This window comes from Rhinoderma darwinii, chromosome 7, assembly GCF_050947455.1.
Source record: "Rhinoderma darwinii isolate aRhiDar2 chromosome 7, aRhiDar2.hap1, whole genome shotgun sequence".
Classification (NCBI taxonomy): domain Eukaryota; kingdom Metazoa; phylum Chordata; class Amphibia; order Anura; family Rhinodermatidae; genus Rhinoderma; species Rhinoderma darwinii.
In genome coordinates, this window is record NC_134693.1 from 95,461,984 (window position 1) to 95,482,962 (window position 20,979).

General features: G+C 43.3%; 1 protein-coding gene across 5 annotated transcripts in view; it reads right to left on the reverse strand.

Moving 5' to 3' along the window:
• The window catches only part of ZC3H7B (zinc finger CCCH-type containing 7B), a 231,682-nt gene that overhangs the window by 160,214 nt on the left and 50,489 nt on the right, over positions 1 to 20,979 (reverse strand). For all 5 annotated transcript variants that reach the window (XM_075833706.1, XM_075833704.1, XM_075833707.1 and 2 more), the window contains exons 4-8: positions 11,454 to 11,651; positions 10,571 to 10,729; positions 10,414 to 10,494; positions 9,623 to 9,676; positions 7,796 to 7,835 (exon numbers count right to left, since the gene is read on the reverse strand). In XM_075833706.1, coding sequence (XP_075689821.1) covers positions 7,796 to 7,835; positions 9,623 to 9,676; positions 10,414 to 10,494; positions 10,571 to 10,729; positions 11,454 to 11,651 — 532 coding nt within the window. The remainder of the gene's footprint in view (positions 1 to 7,795; positions 7,836 to 9,622; positions 9,677 to 10,413; positions 10,495 to 10,570; positions 10,730 to 11,453; positions 11,652 to 20,979) is intronic.

Sequence of the window (20,979 nt, forward strand, 5' to 3'; positions counted from 1 at the left end):
ACACTTATTTCTCCTGTGCTGTGGCCTGACCGTTGCTCTGTTACCAAGATACCGCGCTAACCCAGTTTGTGAGTGACCTGCCCGATGAAGACCCCCTTGGGTCCCTATACCGTATTCAATCCCGTGTAATGTAACGCTCCAACATTGGGTGCTGAATCCCCTACCAGGGGACTAACTACGCATTGATGCCCCATACACCTGTACTCACAGCTACTTAAAGAGGCTCTGTCACCAGATTTTGCAACCCCTATCTGCTATTGCAGCAGATAGGCGCTGCAATGTAGATTACAGTAACATTTTAATTTTTAAAAAACGAGCATTTTTGGCCAAGTTATGACCATTTTTGTATTTATGCAAATGAGGCTTGCAAAAGTCCAAGTGGGCGTGTATTATGTGCGTACATCGGGGCGTTTTTACTACTTTTACTAGCTGGGCGTTCTGACGAGAAGTATCATCCACTTCTCTTCAGAACGCCCAGCTTCTGGCAGTGCAGACACAGCCGTGTTCTCGAGAGATCACGCTGTGACGTCACTCACTTCCTGCCCCAGGTCCTGCATCGTGTCGGCCACATCGGCACCAGAGGCTACAGTTGATTCTGCAGCAGCATCGCGTTTGCAGGTAAGTAGCTACATCGACTTACCTGCAAACGCCGATGCTGCTGCAGAATCAACTGTAGCCTCTGGTGCCGATGTGTCCTCGCTCGTCAAGCACGATGCAGGACCTGTGAGTGACGACACAGCGTGATCTCTCGAGAACACGGCTGTGTCTGCACTGCCAGAAGCTGGGTGTTCTGAAGAGAAGTGGATGATACTTCTCGTCAGAACGCCCAGCTAGTAAAAGTAGTAAAAACGCCCCGATGTACGCACATAATACACGCCCAGTTGGACTTTTGCAAGCCTCATTTGCATAAATACAAAAATGGTCATAACTTGGCCAAAAATGCTCGTTTTTTAGAAATAAAAACGTTACTGTAATCTACATTGCAGCGCCTATCTGCTGCAATAGCAGATAGGGGTTGCAAAATCTGGTGACAGAGCCTCTAACTCCCAGCAATGGCGCCTCCCAAATCAGCCGCTAAGCTGTACCAGTATCGCAGAGCAGACTCCTTGACGTCTACGCCGCCTTCCTCACAGATCGCTGACCAAACCCTGGTGGAGTCGGACCATCCGCCCTCTAATCTATCGGACTCTTGATACATTGAAGGTGCTGGCGGCCATTCATACATGTCAAACCACCCTCACCACACGTATTGAGAAAATTATGGTCGATATTTCTCTTCTACGCCAGGATGCTCAGCACACTAGAGAAAGGGTGACGGAGGTGGTAAATAGAGTCAGTACTCTGGAAGACCAAGCCCCGCTAATCTCTAGATGTCTTGGAGACATTGAACAGGGCATCAACAGACGGCATAAGCACCTGGATGACCAGGAGAACAGACGGAGGCGCTGTAACCTTCGCTTTATAGGCCTGCCAGAGGGTTGGGAAGGCTCCTCTCCTGAATCCTTGGAAAATCTGCTCACTGCCACCTTCGGCGGGGAGAAATTCTCTGTTAGGTTTGCAGTGGAGAGGGCGCAGTGTATTCTGTCCAAACCTCCACTTATGGGAGGTCCGCCACGCACGTTTATTGCTAAACTCCTCAACAACCGGGACAAGGACACCATCCTTAAAATCACACGAGAATAAGCATCAATTCCGTATGCCAACTCACAGATCTCAGTGTACCCGGATTTCTCTATTGAGGTCCAGAAGAGGAGCGCTTTCTTTCTCACTGCCAAGAAAAAGCTCAAAGACTTTGATCTCAAGTACGCAATGATGTACCTTGCACGGCTGAATGTTCTAGTGGATGGCAGATCACATCTCTTTACCATTCCCCAAGAAGTTCTCGACTGGCTGGAAACTCGTCCTCGTGGTCAAGCTGGTTCTCCTCATCATCCAGATATCTAATTACGGACTTTTGTAGCTGTGTATCTCTGTCCCAAGCTTCTGGAATACTTCTAGTCTCTGACATTCTGTGAAGGAACTGTGGTAATTCGTACACCGTATGGACACCTTCATCCCTCAGTATCCTTTTTTCTGCTGGGCGGGTTTGCCCCCTTGCACCCTTCTTTCACATGCTAGATACGGTTTGTAATTGGTACTACTGTTGTTACAACTACTTTTGGTTTAAGGGATCCAAGACTTCATGCCTGCATGCATGATAGTAGGGTGGGGGGAGCGGATTAATTTCCAGCTGTTTGTTTCCACAATGCATATCACACTTCTAATTTTTCCAGGTCTCAGGTATATTATGCTGCTCATATACTGGTTCGTCCTGAACGGCTGGGCCCAGTTTTGCACTCCTACCTTTTACCATGTCTTCTGACTTAGTGTTCTTTTGAACACGAAATGTGAGCGGTCTTAACGATCGCATTAAAAGAGCCCTTGTGTTTTGATATTTACAAAAGCATGACTGTGATATTATATGTCTTCAGGAGACCCAGATGACTGGCTACGTCTTCTAAATAGACCCTGGGTTGGTTGGTCATACCATTCCACATTCACTAATTTGGCCAGGGGTGTCTCAATATTGATAAAACACTATCCACTTTCACCTGGTAGATATGCCCTCGGACCCGAGTGGTAAATTTGTCCTGATACACGGTCGCCTTTATCAGAAGCCATTTATCCTGATAGGGGTTTATGTTCCTCCTCCCTTTTCCCTTGCCACTATTAATGCCATCCTTTCGTTTGTAACCACCCACCAGTCTGTGCCTAGTATCCGGTTGGGTGATTTTAACTCCACCTGGGATAAGCATTTAGACAAGTTCCCCTGCCCTGGTCAAGATCCTGCATCTCCGGCTCCCTCCATTCTCTCCTTTTAGAATTCCATATTACAGATGCCTGGGGAACCATAAACCCTCTTACCCGACAATATTTTTGCTTTACTCCTCAATTTGAGGCTTTATCCCGTATGGACTTAATGCTAGTACACACTTCCCTCCTGGTGGCTGTGGACTCTGCGGAGTATCTTTCCAGGTCTGTTTCGCATTACTCCCCTGGTCGTTAACGTATTAGACTCCCAACTATAGCCCCAAAAAATTCTATGGTGATTGAACCCCTTCTGGCTGAAAATTCTTCCCCCATCTGACGATTTTTAGGCGAAGTGGAATCTGTTTTTTCTTGACAATGACGGCAGCGCTTCTACTTTAGTTGTGTGGGACTCCTTCAAAGCATATGCACGTGGGGCAATCTCTGTGGCAATTAATGACTTGAAGAGGTTTGGCACATAACTCCAAATGGCCAACGATGCTTTGGCGGCCGAAATCCAGTATATCAATGATCCAACCGAGGATCATAAAATCGGAATGGCTTTGCAAAGTCCGTTTGTACCACACCTCTTTGAATAATAACGCTCAGAAAAAAAGCCTTATTTTCTAAGCAATCGTTCCGAACACGGTGAAAAATGTGGTGAACTTTTGGCCTGTATAGCCAAAGGTGATAGGGAAACCCCTGTGATATCACTGCTCAAGGTTCCAGATGGTACCCAGTCCTCTGACCCAAAGGTAATTTTATCCACCTTTCTCTCATATTATGAAACATTATATTCCTCACACATCTGCCTCCTCCACGGAAATCTATGATTATCTAGAGCAGATAACCCTCCCCTCATTATCGCCTGCCCACAGAGAATATTTAGATGGCCCCATTACTGTACAGGAGATTCTGGTGTCCATGTCCTCCTTCCAGACATCTAAATCACCCGGTAGAGACGGCCTGCCTATTGAATTTTACAGGGCCCATGCTGATTTTTTGGCTACACGTCTCTTGGATATTTAACGGGCAACTTTGGACTCTGGAGAACTGCCTAGTTCAATGAGGGAGGAGACTATAGTAGTATTGCCTAAACCGGATAAAAACCCTAAATTATGCGATTCCTACCGCCCCATCTCGCTTCTCCAGACTGACATTAAAAATCATGGCGAAACTTCTGGCTAGACGGCTTATCATGGTTATACTGTCTTTGATACATCCGGACCAGAACCGGCCATGAACCTTCGCCGGCTGTTCACTAATTTGCAGTCCACTCATAAGGATGTAGGCGCTCGTGTCGTTGTCTCCCTGGATGCCGCTAAGGCCTTTGACTCCATAGAATGTGATTTCCTTATTTTAACACTTGCGAATTTTGGATTCGGACCAGAATTTATAAAATGGGTTAAATTATTATACTCTGCCTCATCCTCACAAGTGGCAGTAAATGGCTGGACTTCGGACCCCTTCCCCTTGTATAGAAGTACCCGACAAGGTTGCCCTCTCTCCCCTCTTATTTGTGCTGGCAGTGGAACCTCTCGCTGAAATACTCAGACAAGAACCCCGTATTATAGGTTTTAACCTCCTCTGTACAAGAAAAGTTCAGCATGTATGCCGATGACACCCTGTTATCTCTCGCTGACATGTTTTGCCTCAATGTCTGGTTTAATTATTAATTGGTCTAAGTCTCATATTTTACCATTAGATATATCAGTCCCGGTTGCCTCAGTGATCTCTACCCCACTCCTCTGGTCCACCTCTATTACGTATCTTGGTATACAGATTTCCAGATCAGTCTTTGTTTTCAAAGCATTAAATATTACCCTTTTGGTTACCTTTCTGCGTACCAAGATTGCCAGATGGAACCAATTGCTCCTATCTACAGCTGCGAGAGCGAGTTTAATTAAAATGACCCGAATGCCTAAAATCCTGTATATTCTCCAGCAGACCCTGTATACCTTCCAGCCCTTTTATTACAGCGTACTGAGAGTACCATTATTCCATACAAAGGAGGTGAATATAGATAGAGGATGGCTAGCCGGCGTCTATACGCCCCATGGAATGAGGGTGGTGTATCTTTCCCCAGTGTTAAATGGTACTGTAACGTCCGCAGACCCCTCTCATCCTGCCGACTCCTTCTTTCCCAGAGATGCTAGCACATACGGCCGTCCTGGCCTGAGGTGACCACTAGAGTGCACACGTTTAGAATGGTCTAGTCACCCTGGACTAGAGGAAGGGCCCTGCCCCTTCACTCATTGCCTGAGCATTGTTGTGTTTTCCTCTGTCAGTCTAGCAAATGGTCCCATAGTGTTTTCTTGTTCCCAGTGTTCCCGTTCCTGCTACCTGTATCCCGTGCTACCGTGTTCCTGTGCCGGAAAAGAGCTGGAGTCGTGCTGTGTTAAACCACGCTTGGTGTCTGCTGCCAAGGTCCCATCTGAGCCTAGCCACCGCTACGGTCTGTACTACCACAGGTACCCTTGCTCGGACTATAGACTTTACTTGGTACACTGTTTGGCCAGCTGCTATCCCGCTACGGCAGTACGGCCCAGTGGGTCCACATACCCACAGGTCGTGACAGGTACTATATAGCTAGTCAGTTATCTCATCTGGCTAGATGGGGAGCAGCCAAGCGTGTCAGAGTTCAGACCCTAATTATTTCCCCATTTAGTACACATTATGCTCACCCTTTGCATATTTTGTTTTGTGGCCGACTGAATACCGGTGGAAACTTACGTAACCACCCGATCCTGAACCAGGCCCTACTGGTGTGGGATGTGTCCCAGCGCATGTTCTACTCCACTGGCATCACTAGGCGCACACCTCTATGGCACTATAAAGCACTCCCAGAATTATTGCAGCTTTCTTTTGATATCCCCTGGCATAGGAATCGTATCTTTCATACATGCATTCTGGTATTAAGACATTTCCAGAGCTGCAGGAGGAATTCACGCTCCCCTTCTCCCAATGGTTCTCTAATTTGAAGTTCAAACATGCACTTGATACTCAGCTGGGCCCCGAGGGACATAACGTACCAAAACTTCCCACTTCCTAGTTTTCTGTTCTCTCCCCCAGTTAAACACTTGATTTCCCAACTTTATAGCCTATTATCCAGCGAGTTTAGAGAATCTATGCTCATTCCTCATAAGGCAAAATGGGAAGGTGATGTGGGGCCGCTGACAGAGGATGAGTGGGACAGAGCCATCTCCTCCCCTAAATTTGTAACATCTAACTAGAACGAGCGACTCAAACAATTTTACATACTGCATAGGGCGTATTATACCACCTCTAGATTACATCGATTTCGTCCTGACTACCCTGATGAATGCCCTAAATGTGGCCTTACGTCAGGCTCCTTTCATCGCCTAGTGTGGTCCTGCCCTAAGATAGCCAGGTTCTGGGATCCAGTTGTCAAATTTCTGAACGATGAGATGTCCCGCTGTGCCCAAAGACCTGTCTGTTCACTCCTGACCATGTGGAATATGACTCCAGTCATATCCATACATGTATTGTGGAGACATTATATTATGCCAAAAAGCGGTTAGCCAAAACTTGGTTGGTCGTGCACCTACATTTGTAGAATGGCTGTCTCTAGTTGGTAGCATCTTACCCCACAAGAAATGGTTATTCCAACATAGTAACGGTCCTCTCAAATTCACCAAAATTTGGGATAGATAGCTGCAATCTCCTGCTACGGTCTGCTCCCCCAACACAGAATCTCTGGTTCGCCCCCGAGCCCTTGATCTGTTTGCTGCCACAGACATGGCTCATATTTGACCCATGTCCAGTTGGCCCCTCTTACATTCCATGTATACAATATACACTATGGACCTCTACTTTCAACACGGCATGGATATAAATCCTGAACTTCTGCTGAATATTACCGGACATGTTTCTGTTCAATTTTTATGCATCTCTACATGTGGAAATTGTTCGAGTTTTAGTTAACTGGTTGCAAAAAGGAAGGTTGCCTGCAAGCAGCCAAGCCCAATTTACCAACTACAAATTGACAGTGAGAATGAAAAATAATAAATATAATAACCTTTATTGGGCTACGTATAGCCAGACAGACCACATAGATATAGAGTTAAAATTGTCACTAGCTAAAACACCGGACTTAATTATCAGTTACCTGTATAGTTACAGGCAGAAATAGTGGTTGACTTAGGAATAATGTGTAGTTCCCTAGCCAGTTATATTGTTAGATTAGCTAGTCAGGAATAGTGGGTCCGGTCTGCGGTAGGTATTAAAATCCTAACAGCCCCCCCCCCCCCCGACATGTTTCGCTACTAAGTAACGTCCTCAGGGGTACACGGGGCTAATGGCGGCGCGGCAGGAAAGAGATCCTGATATGGACATGTCACATGACGTTTCTGGAGGTGTGTGAGAGCACACAACCAATAGTGGCACTGGAGACGCATCGGCGCGCCAGCTGTAAGGAGCCGGCGAATGATAGTGAAGATAAGATGCACCAATGAGAGACAGGGAGCGGCGCATGCGTGTAATGGTAAAAGAAGAACTTAGTTAACTGGTTAACCCTTTGTATTATACATTAGGTAGCGATTGACTTCATGCTGGATCTTAAATATTCAAGATGTGTAAAATTACCAGATACCCTGCTTGCTTAATATTGCTTTGTATGCTATAGTTTTGCATAACATTTCTTTACTTGATATCTTTCGTTGCCCTAATTGATTGAACATGATTCTTCTGACACATTGCTGTATTGCACTACTGTTCCTTGTACTTGCTCAGTATTTACTTCTGATGTTTTACAATAAACTTGATTTGTGAATTTAAAAAAAAACCATCAGAATCCATTATAAAACAAATTTGCAAATACAAAATGGGCCATATACTTTTTTAAAGCACTGTAATGTAATGGAATTTGAAAATGTTTGAAACCAGTAAACTCCAAAATATACTTTAAGTTGCCAAGTATCCAAATTGCAGGGTTTAATAATTTGTTGCCATGGTTTGTCGTGTCACAGAACTAGGACTCAAAGCTCACCTGTATAAATGTCATCTAGCGATCCTATACCGTTTGAAGTCTAAAAAATATAACAAGATAAAATCAATAAAAATAGACTTGCACATTTAAAACATGATCAAGGTTTTTACATTTACACTTCTAGTTCTTTAGAACCAAAGGATTGTCATACAATTTATAAAAAATTTGCAGCCCATTTCCATTTTATGGCAATTGATTGGGATACAAATCCCCATGAACAAATCAAAACCAGGGAATGACTTGTCCATCAGAAACATCCTCCTATGAGTCTAGTTTCTGTCAAACAAAATCACTAGCTGGCTTTTTTCTGGCATCTGTGGAGAAACACAACACCAAGGTGGAGGGGTTTCCTTCACAAGGATATTGTAAAGGATCTGCCAGGCACAACTTCTGTGTATACGCCCATAGGTAATCAGTCTGCACCTGAGTCTATGTCTCTGAGACTGACTCCATCTTCCACCACTCAGGATGGCAGGCTTAGGAGTGGGAGAGCCTATCGCAGCCTGGCCAGACGGAGCTAGCTCCCGCCCTCTGTCTATTTATACCTGCCTTTCCTGTTCCTCCTTTGCTTGTGATTCTTCTCGTGTGGTTTCCTGGCCCAGCTACAGCTTCTACTATTTGATCCTGCTCCATACTGACCCTGGCTTACTGACTACTCTCCTGCTCTGCGTTTGGTACCTCGTGCACTCCTGGTTTGACTCGGCTCGTTCACCACTCTTGTTGCTCACGGTGTTGCCGTGGGCAACTGCCCCTTTCCCTTTGCTTTGTGTTCCCTTGTCTGTTTGTCTCGTGCACTTACTGAGCGTAGGAACCGCCGCCCAGTTGTACCCCGTCGCCTAGGGCGGGTCGTTGCAAGTAGGCAGGGACAGAGTGGCGGGTAGATTAGGGCTCACTTGTCCGTTTCCCTACCCCCGTCATTACAGATATTGCCATAAATTGCTGATCAGGGGATTATGACCACTGGGCCCTGCTAATAAAGCACAGCAGCGTTCCTTAATTTACCTACTGAGCCTCTTTATTCAGGGGCGTAACTAGGGAATAGGGCTACCCGGGCACATGCCTTGGGCGCTGGGTGCCAGCAACTTTGCCTTGGACAGGATATTTAGATACAGAGATGCCCTGGGTGAAGGAAAGCCTAGCTGCTGCTCTTTGTACTAAGGAAAGCCAGCCCTCTCCCAATCAAGACTGCCTGCATTCACCACTAAGAGGAGCTTAGAGGTTTACTGAAGCTAGATGTATTGTTGAGATCAATGGGAGCGGTTTGAACCCATCTTCAACAAGCTCCCCCAACTTTATGCTGGAGAAGAAGTGGATTTGGTGCTGTGTATTTAAAAAAAAACATAGTTTAACCTCCTAAAAAGATAATACAATTATTTGAACCTTTTTAGATTAAAACAAACATCAGATCCTACAATTTTCAAATGTGACATCTGGATAATCATTTATTGCATGCTGCCTATATAGCGCTGTACAGAGATTATCACTCACATTAGTCTCTGTCCCCAATGGGACTCGCTGTCTAATTTCCCTTTCTCAAGCACACATCTATACTATACACAGAAAACCAGCTACCCCATCAATATATATTTTTTTGGGTATGTGTGAGGAAACCCATGCAAACACAGGCAGAACATAAAAACTTCATGCAGATGTTGCCCTTGCTCGGATTTGAACACAGGACCTGAGATGCAAAGCAACAGTACTAACCTCTGAGCCGACATGTTGTATTGTTATACGCCTGTATTGTCAGCTTATAATGTGCACACCATTTTAAAAAGTCTTTTACATGTAAAATACAAAAAGGAAAAAATAAAGTTCAGAAATTACCTTACAGCCTGCAGAAACTCCATTAGTAATCAAGCCAAACTTCTCAAGTTCCTGCTGCAGACATAATAAAAAAAAAAAAAAAATAATTACTATAACTCAAAAAACTTGTAGGCTGTCTCCTTATGGTCAGCTTATACTTTTCTCCTGTAGGAGACTAGCAGTAAAGAAATTTCTGTTAAACAAAACAAAAAACTTGCACCCATTTAGAACTAGTAACTATGCTATTAATGGTGCATAGGGACTAGTTCTAGTATAATATTGCAAACCTCCATATACATTTTATTAAGCGAACAATGGTGAAACCTAAATCAAGGTCGCTTTAACAGAAGAGCGAATAATCACCTTAAAAAAAGTGTCACTATAATTCCATTTTTCCTCCTAATTTGACATTCAGCACAGAGAAACGCAGAGAGCACACTGAGTGGTACAGTTAAAGAGGCAACTGCAGTATGGCTATTAATTAAAATAGGACCAGGGACTGAAACTCTTCAGGAACCATAGGGTCGCAAGGCACACTCCATGCGTCTCCGCATCAAATGTCAGAAAGGGTGGGAGATCAGAATGATAGTGACAATTTAAAAAAAAGTAAATATCAGTATTTACACAGCTAGAAATGGAAGATTACATCTAAAAGTATGCCAGCTGTTTCTATGTTCAGATAATAATAACAGCAACGACTACTAAATCACATAAGCATATATTCAGCCATATATTATTCAAAGACCGAATGAAAAATAAATAAAAAAAATGGCACTCTACTGTTCTATATATAAAGTTACTCTACAATATACCTGTGGTCTTTTGTATGCTCTGCGCTGCTTTAGTCCCAGTTTTTGCACAAGCTCCTGGGCAAGTTCTGTTACACTCTCATCCTAGGGATCAAAGCAAAGCTCCATGTCAGTTCCTTGAGAAAGACATACAAACCGCAGCCAATTTTTTTTAACCAACCTGTACTAGCGCCAATATTCTGTGGCTGATGCAACCGTAGGCTTCTTGGTGCTTCCCAAGCTGGTGCAGAGCTTTGGCTTTACGGTACAATGCTCTCATGTTCTCTTTGTCTAGACTCAAAGCTTTCTCACTGTCTTCCAGTGACTTCTCAAAGAGACCCTGAAGAAGACACGTCACAGAGCACCACTATTATACATGAACTTTGTCTGGTATCGTAGCGCATAAACGAAAAAAAACAGACCTTTTCTAATATTCAGGAAAAACCTGTAAAGACCTCATTCAAAGTGGAGAAGTATATATTGTTTCATTATATTTCCCATGTGCTTAGGATTCACTCTTAGTTTTAATTTAAAAATACTAATGCAAAATAATTATTAAATCTGCAATGTGCGAATGAGGCCTTAGGGTGTGTTCACATTAGCATCGGCCTTCAGTTCATGGGTTCTGTTCGACCTTACCGTCGGAGGAACCGATGAACGGAAAGCCAAACGGAAACCATAGCTTCCGTTTGCATTACCATTGAATTCATTGGTAATACTTCCATTACAGTTTGTTTCCGTTCTGTAAAGTTTCAGTTGTCGCGCAAATAATAGCGTAGTCGACTACGCTATTGTTTCCGCTAACAAAAATGGAAGCCTTACAGAACGGAAACAAATTGCAATGGAAGCATTACCTTTGAAATCAATGGTAATGCAAACGGAAGCTATGGTTCCCGTTTGGCTCCCCGTTCATCGGTTCCTCCAACGTAAAGGTTGAATAGAGCCCATGAACGGAAGCCCGCCGCTGATGTGAACAGGCCCTTATACAGCTTATGCCATTAGAACATCAAGCTCATCAATACCTCCAAATTGTTGGTAGCACACGCCTCTCGATTTACACTCACCATGGAAAAATAGCAACAGGATCGGTTCACAAATAGTCTACACAACAGCTCTTGCGAAAGGACAAATTCTTCAGATGCTGCATACTCAGCCACAGTCAGTCCTTCCGTATACTGCCCCAGAGCAAGTTTAACTTCACCTTCACGGTACAGGTCATTACCCTCTGTAAACAGATCCTCAACCAGCTTTTGTAGGAAATGCTGATAAAAGACACAAATATAATTAGAGGAAAAAAACTTTACCAAAATGACAGCAATTTGTACTATACTGGGATTACATGTGGCGTTTTCAGGTTGGATTTTGCATTTTACAAATCAATAAAAACAACATCTGTCAAACTCAAGTAACTACATAAAACATTTTAGAACTAGAAACTCATTAAACATTAGGTGATCCACGCATCATAAATGTTAATATATTTTTCTTAAAGTATTATTCCCAACCATTTACGTAATATCTACAATGTTTGGCAGGACAGAGGGCCCCCCCCCCCTGTCTAACAGATTAGATGCCACGGTCACCATTGACCACGGCAACTAAGTGGTTAAAGGGGTATTCCCATTTCTGAGATTTATGGCATATCTATAGGATATGCAATTAAAAGTCTGATAGATAGGTGTGGGTACCAGAGATGGAACTCCCATCTCTAGAACGGGGCACCCTGATCCTCCATCCTACCTTTAGATGTTGGGCTCCGGCCACTGGGTTACGAGGTGGCCGGGTTTTCCGAAAACAGCAGAGTGTGTTTCTCTACGATGTTTCTGTAACTCCCATAGACGTAAAACCGCTCCCGAGCCCGCTCCATATTCCCCCCACCCATGATGTAGAATGTACCCAATTAACCTGTGCAAGAATGCATTGAATTTAACTAGAAATGCAGGGGGAAAAAAAAAAATGGATTAAAAGGGTTTGTCCTTATTGGACAACACCTCTTTATGTCACATTAAAGGGGTTTCCCGACATTGATAGTATATCACAACCCCTTGCTAGGATGAAGCAGTAGCAGTGCTAGGAAATGGGAATCCCTTCAGCTGATCATGAGGCCTCTGAAATAAGCTTACCGTATATTTTCCCTATTGCAGGCTTCCACATAGGTAGGAATAGAAATGTGACATCAATTTTTATGTGACTCGCATGAAATTTAAATAAATAAATAAATAAAAAAAAGTGTTGGGACAATTTCTACAAGATATACCCTGCCTTCAGACAATGAGCTAATTCAGTCTGTACATAAGTAGGAGAAGCAATACACAAGTAAAAGAAAACAATAAACAAAACCAAAAAGGGATAAAGAAAAAAAAAAAAAAAAGCCCTCCCAGAAAAGGACAATCATATCAATTACGCCCAAAAAAATACTGTTCCCTGGGGTGGAAACAGACTTTGCTTGCAAGACGTTGTGACTAAGGAAAGCATCCGTTAATACAAAAAGCATGCAACCTGTAGAACTTGAGAATGGTGTGAAGACGACCAGGTAGTCGCCTTGCACACCTGCAGAGCAGAAGCCTGATGATGCACAGCCCAGGAGGTACCAACATTTCTAAAAGAATGGGCTGTAATCCGGAACTGGGGTTCCCTTACATGTACCAAAAGCCCTCCCAAATGGTCAAATAAATCCAGTGGGCGATAGTAGCCTAAGAGTCCGCCTGTAATGTCCGTGGCTGCGGGCCGTCAGCTCCAACCTCCCCCTGACAGCCGCAGCCACTCACCTCAGCGCGCGCACCGGACATTCTGATGACCATTGACCCGTGAGTACACTGGACTATAAGAGGGGTCCAGGGCCCTGCTTCTATGCCTAAGCGTGGTTGTTCCCTATAGTTTGTCTATGTGATGGCCTCCTAGTGTGTTCCTGTTCCAGTTCCTTGCATTTCCATACCACCCTGGTCTAGCACGGTGTTGTGCCAAAGTCGTGTCGTGATGTTCCACGTCTGAACTGCTTCACCTCGCCTGACATCTACCTGCTGCCTAGTCCAAGCCGAGCCTGCCTTACTACTGTCCGAGCTGCCACAGGTACCCGATACGAACTATAGATGTTGTCCTGCACCCTGTTGGCTGGCTGCCTTACCGCCAAGGCGGTACGGCCCCGTGGGTCCACAGATAATAATAATCTTTATTTATATAGCGCCAACATATTACGCAGCACTTTACAATTTAGAGGGAACATGAAACAAACAATATCAGACATTACATAGTGACAAAGTTAATTTACAAGTCAAACCTGAGGAGTGAGGACCCTGCTCACAAGAGCTTACAACCTATGAGGAAATAAGGGAGACACAAAGTGTAACAGTGTTTGTTCAGTACAATAGTCCAGCCATTTTTATACACATGGGGTGGTGCACATAAAGCTGCATGAGCCGGTCACCAGCCAGTATCCGTGTATGACTGACAAGAAGAGAAGGAGTGTGAGGGAATCTTATTCTGATGACCAATCTAAAAGGAGGGCCATGGAAAGGAGTCAGATTAGGGAATGTTATAGGCCTGTCTAAATAGATGTGTTTTCAGGACACGTTTAAAACTGTGGATATTGGGAATTAATCTGATTGTCTGGGGTAGCGCATTCCAGAGGACGGGTGCAGCACGAGAAAAATCTTGGAGACGGGAGTGGGAGGTTCGGATTATGGAGGATTTTAACCTAAGGTTGTTAGCAGAACGTAGAGCCCGAGTAGGGTGGTAGACAGAGATGAGGGAGGAGATGTAAGGAGGTGCAGCACTGTGGAGAGCTTTGTGGGTGAGAGTAATAAGTTTGAATTTTATTTGGAAGGGGATGGGCAACCAGTGCAGTGACTGGCACAGATTAGAGGCGTTGGTGTAGCGGTTGGTCATAAATATGAGCCTGGCTGCTGCATTGAGCATGGATTGGAGAGAGGAGAGTTTGGTGAGGGGGAAGACCGACTAGTAATGAGTTACAGTAGTCAAGACGAGAGTGAATCAGAGCAACAATGAGAGTTTTGTCTGTTTCCTCAGTAAGAAAAGGGCGGATTCTGGGAGATGTTTTTGAGGTGAAAATGACAGGAGCGTGAAAGTGATTGAATGTGAGGAGTAAAGGAAAGATCTGAGTCAAAAATAACCCCGAGACAGCGGGTGTGCTGCTTAGGAGTTATGATCGTGCCACACACAGAGATGGAGACATCAGGTTTACGGAGGTTAGTAGATGGTGGGAACACAAGGAGCTCAGTTTTAGAAAAATTCAGTTTCAGATAGAGAGAGGACATGATGTTAGAGACAGCGGACAGACAATTACTGGTGTTCTGTATTAGAGCAGGGGTGATGTCACGGGAAGAGGTATATAATTGGGTGTCATCAGCGTAGAGATGGTACTGGAAGCCAAATCTGCTGATGGTTTGTCCAATAGGGGCTGTGTAGAGAGAAAAGAGGAGCGGACCTAGGACTGATCCCTGAGAAACCAGCAAATGACCCACTGAATGAGCGGTCAGCGATTAGGAGGAAAACCAAGAGAGAGCAGCGTCTTTGAGGCCAATACAGTGGAGCATGTTAAGTAGGAGTTTGTCGTCTACAGTGTCAAAGGCTGCAGAGAGATCCAGAAGAATCAGGAGAGAGGATTTACCCTCCGATTTAGCCGCCAAGAGATCATTTGATACTTTAGTAAGGGCAGTTTCTGTGGAGTGTTGAGGGCGGAAACCAGATTGTAAGGGGTCTAGAATGGAGTTAGCAGAGAGATAGCGGATAAGGCGAGTAGACCAAGCGTTCCAGGAGTTTGGAGATGAAGGGCAGATTAGAGACTGGTCGGTAGCTAGCAGCGCTGGATGAGTCAAGAGTTGTTTTTTTCAGTAATGGGTTTATAATGGCATGTTTAAAAGAGGAGGGAAAGATACCAGAGGAAAGAGAATGGTTAAATATTTTAGTCAGGTGACTAGTGACAGCTGGGGAGAGGGACTGGAGGAGGTGTGAGGGGATAGGGTCACTAGGACAGGTAGTAGGACGAGAAGAAGAAGAGGAGCCTAGAGACTTCTACTTCTTCTGTTATTGGGTCAAATGCTGAAAGTGAAGAAGGGGGAGTGCGGGAGGGAAGGGGATCGATGTTACTCGGGGACTGGGAGATAATATCATGGCGGAGGTGGCCAGGTCTTCAGCACTGAGATCTGTGATTGGCGTCTGCACTTTAGGACTAAGGAGGGAGTGAAAAGTATCAAAGAGGCGTTTCGTTGTCTTTGTCGGGGGTTCGGAGTGTAGGGGGGCTGCTTCATCCAATGCATTCTTGAGAGTGTTATTGTAAAGTTTGGCAGCCAGATTGGGATAGGAGAGGGAAGTGATAGGGGACAATGAGGACTGTAGACTGTCTATGAGTTTTTGATTGTTAATGGCATGTAGATTTCTGTATGTCTGATATGTAGGCATGGCCTTAGAAGGCAGAGAATATTTGATAGTAAAGGAGAGAAGGTTGGGGTCAGAGAGCGGGAGAGGAGAGTTAATAAAGTCAGAAACTGAGAAACGGAAGAAGACCAGGTCAAGTGAATGCCCGTCTTCATGTGTAGGAGAGTTAGTAAGTTGTGACAGACCTAGGGAGGAGGTTAAAGATAGAAACTGGGAGACAGATGAGGAGATTGGGTTATCAATGGGGATGTTGAAGTCACCCATGCTGAGAGTGGGTGTTTCAGAGGATAGAAATTGTGGAAGCCAGGTAGCAAAATGATCCAGGAATTGGCGGGGTGAGCCCGGGGGGCGGTAGACAACTGCCACTTGCAGGGAAAAAGGGTGAAAGAGTCTGAGGGTGTGGACTTCAAAAAGAGGGAAATGTGAGTGAGGGGACCGGGGGAATAACCTGGAAAGTGCAGTGTGGGGAAAGAATTATACCTACTCCTCCACCCTGCCTGTCCTCAGGTCTGGGGGCATTAGAGAAGTGGAGACCACCATAAGATAGAGCAGCAGGGGAAGCAGTGTCAGACAGGTGTAGCCATGTTTCTGTAAGAGCCAGGAGGTTTATAGAGTTAGAAAGGAATAAGTCATGAATAAAGGTGAGTTTGTTGCACACGGACCGAGAATTCCAGAGAGCACAGTTAAAATAGACAGAAGACAAGACGTACAAGGAATGGTAAGAATATATAACCTATAGATTTACGGGTACAATTAACACAAAAAAGTGTGGCGGAAAGAATATAAATTTTATTGACATATATCACAAACAATTAAAAATGAGTCATACAGAGCATGAAAAATAAAAACGTTCAAAAATCGCAGGGAGTACAGGTACAAAAAAGATGGGGACAAAGTCCAGTGAGTGTAGCAACCAGACTAATTATATTGTCGTGTGGTCTACACAGAGATCCAAACTGATGTTTTGTAACAAGCAACAATGTGCAATGACACTAATGTAAAGTGATAAACAATATGCAAGTCTGTAGCCAAACTTCAGTCACCCATATAACTGCTTGACAAGCTAGAGAGTAAAAGTAAGTATTGCTTGGAAATGAATGTTATGGTAAACACAAGCAGCACGGGAGAAGTGAGTTAAATGACATACCCATGATACTGATGGTATCCCTGCGATGAGACCGTCAAACCCGACGCGCGTTTCGGCTGGATGCATCCCGCCGAAACGCGCGTCGGGTTTGACGGTCTCTCATCGCAGGGATACCATCAGTATCATGGGTATGTCATTTAACTCACTTTTCCCGTGCTGCTTGTGTTTACCATAACATTCATTTCCAAGCAATACTTACTTTTACTCTCTAGCTTGTCAAGCAGTTATATGGGTGACTGAAGTTTGGCTACAGACTTGCATATTGTTTATCACTTTACATTAGTGTCATTGCACATTGTTGCTTGTTACAAAACATCAGTTTGGATCTCTGTGTAGACCACACGACAATATAATTAGTCTGGTTGCTACACTCACTGGACTTTGTCCCCATCTTTTTTGTACCTGTACTCCCTGCGATTTTTGAACGTTTTTATTTTTCATGCTCTGTATGACTCATTTTTAATTGTTTGTGATATATGTCAATAAAATTTATATTCTTTCCGCCACACTTTTTTGTGTTAATTGTACCCGTAAATCTATAGGTTATATATTAGTCATTGAGGGTCAATGCACCAAGTCAACTTGGTTTTACATATAGATCTTGGCTTAAATATAGCATTGTCTGCCACACTTTTAGCAAGATCGCTTCCTGTCTGTACCAATAGGTGTTTTGTAAGGAATGGTAAAAAGATTAGCAGGGTTTCTATGTGTGGCAGGTAAGTGGTTGAGCTTGGCAGAAGAAAAGGGAGGACCAGGGTTGGGAGAGATGTCCCCTGCAGCTAGCAGCAGGAGAATGGAGAGAGACAGCAGATGGTTCTGTGATTTATGAGCGCGTTTTTTATGTTAAGCAGTGGGATGGGATGGGTTAAGTTGACTGAGGAAAGTGAATAGTGCATGGGAGCTGTACATGGGCGATGCAAGGAGAGAGGGACTGATGTGGACTGATTTTTGGCAAGGCCTAAATGGGTGGTAGGATTGTTAACCCCTTGAGTACCCAGCTCATTTTGGCCTTGAGGACCAGACCCATTTTTTCAAATCTGACATGTGTCACTTTATGTGGTAATAACTCCGGAATGCTTTTACCTATCCAATTGATTCTGAGATTGTTTTCTCGTGACATATTGTACTTTAGGTTAGTGAAAAAATTTTGTCGATAAATTTATTGCTTATTTGTGAAAAACACCAAAATTTAGAGAAAATATGAAGAAATTATGATTTTTCACATTTTAAATCTATCTGCTTGTAAAACAGATAGTAATACCACACAAAATAGTTACTATTTCACATTTCCCATATGTCTACTTTATGTTTGCATCGTTTTTTGAACATCCTTTTATTTTTCTACGACGTTACAAGGCTTAGAACTTTAGCAGCAATTTCTCAAATTTTCAATAAAATTTCAAAAGACTATTTTTACAGGGGCCAGTTCAGTTCTGAAGTGGTTTTGAGTGCCCTATATATTAGAAACCCCCATAAAACACCCCATTTTGAAAACTGCACCCCTCAAAGTATTCAAAACAGCATTCAGAAAGTGTTTCAACCCTTTAGGCGTCTTACAGGAATTGAAGGAAAGTAGAGCTGAAATTTGAAAATTTCATTTTTTTTTACAAAATTCATTTGTAATACATTTTTTTCTGTACCACAGAAGGTTTTACCTGAGAAACGCAACTCAATATTTATTGCCCAGATTCTGCAGTTTTTAGAAATATCCCACATGTGGCCCTAGTGTGATAATGGACTGAAACACAGGCCTCAGAAGCAAAGGAGCACCTAGTGGATTTTGGGGCCTGCTTTTTTTAGAATATATTTTAGGCACTTTGTCAGGTTTGAAAAGGTCTTGTGGTGTCAAAACAGTGGAAACACCCAAAAGTGACCCTATTTTTTAAACTACACCCCTCAGGGAATTTATCTAGGGGTATAGTTAGCATTTTGACCCCACAGGTATTTTGCTATGTTTATTGGAGTTAGTCTGTGAAAATGAAAATCTACTTTTTTTCTGGAAAAACGTAGAAATTTCGAATTTTTTCAAGGAATAAAGGACAAAAAGCACCCTAACATTTGTAAAGCAATTTCTCCCGATTACGGCAATACCCAATATGTGGTAATAAACTGTTGTTTGGACCCACAGCAGGGCTCAGAAGGGAAGGAACGCCATTTGGATTTTGGAGTGCTGATTTTACTGGAATGGTTTTCGGTGCCGTGTTATGTTTGCAATGCCCTGGAGGGACCTAAACAGTGGAAACCCCCCAAAAGTGACCCCATTTTGGAAACTATACCCCTCAAGGAATTTTTCTAGCGGTATAGTTAGCATTTTGTCCCCACAGGTTTTTCGCTGCATTTATTGGAATTAGTCTGTGAAGATGAAAATATACTTTTTTTTCTGAAAAACGTAGAAATTTCGAATTTTTGCAAGGAATAAAGGACAAAAAGCACCCCAACATTTGTAAAGCAATTTCTCCCGATTACGGCAATACCCCATATGTGGTCATAAACTGTTGTTTGGACCCACAGCAGGGCTCAGAAGGGAAGGAACGCCATTTGGATTTTGGAGTGCTGATTTTACTGGAATGGTTTTCGGTGCCGTGTTATGTTTGCAATGCCCTGGAGGGACCTAAACAGTGGAAACCCCCCAAAAGTGACCCCATTTTGGAAACTATACCCCTCAAGGAATTTTTCTAGCTGTATAGTTAGCATTTTGACCCCACAGGTTTTTCGCTGCATTTATTGAAATTAGTCTGTGAAGATGAAAATATACTTTTTTTCTGAAAAAACATAGAATTTTCACATTTTTACAAGGAAAAAGGGAGAAAAAGCACCCCAACATTTGTAAAGCAATTTCTCCTGATTACGGAAATACCCCATATGTGGTCATAAACTTCTGCTCAGAAGGGAAGGAGCACCATTTGGATTTTGGAGCGCAGATTTTGCTGGAATGGTTTTCAGGCGCCATGTTGCATTTGAAGAGCCCCTGAGGTATTAGTACAGTGGAAACCCCCAAGAAGTGACCCCATTTTGGAAACTACACCCATTGAGGATTTTGTTTTAGGGGTGTAGTGAGCATTTGGACTCCACAGATGTTTCATAGAAGTCATAAACATTGGGCAGTGAAAGTTTGCATTTTTTCCAATAAAAAGTTGATTAAGCCCCAAACTTTTCATTTATACAAGGGGCAATAGGAGAAAGAGCACTGCTCAATTTGTTACCCATTTTCTCTTGATTACAGCAATATCCCATATGTGGCTGTAAACTGCTATATGTGCACATGGCAAGGGTCAGAAAGGAGGGAGCACCATTTGGTTTTTGATCACAGATTCTGCTGGAATATTTTTCAGGCATCATATTGTGTTTTCAGAGCCCATGAGGTACCAATATAGAGGAAACTCACAAGATGTGACCCAATTAAGAAAACGACACCGCTCAAGGTATTCATCTAGTGGTATAGTGAGAAATTTAACTTTTCAGATTAGGAATTAAAACAAAATTGGTAGAATTTTAATTTTTATTTATTTTACAAACGCGTGGGTTTGATGAAACATTTTGGGGATGTATCAAGCACCAATGAGAAAAAAAAGAACTCACAATTCATTCATTTTTTTTTCCTGTGTTCATTGATACCCTATATAGGACCTTTTTGTATTGAGGCACACGGTGAGGCCCGGAAGTGAAGGTGTACCATGAGGCTCTTCAAGGCCTAGTTTTTGCTTGTGTGATTTTGGGCCACCATGGTGGTATTCATCTAGGGGTATAATGATTTTTTGTTTTGTTTTATATATCCAATTGGTGCACAAGTGGACAATTTTTAAATGAAGGTGACATAAAATTTAAGATGAAGTTTATATGGACATCCTGAAAATGGCATGAAAAAAATTAGTAGTCCACTGAAGAATGGTAAATTCTGAAACATTCTTTCATGCAAAGCCCTGGTTTGGAGGGGCAAGTGCTGCATTGATATATTGTATCCTTTCGGATACCCCTCTTCGCGCACACGCGACATCGTTTTTGTGGATGGCTCTTTTTTTCGGTTGGGGGGACTTCACTGGGGAAGTGCT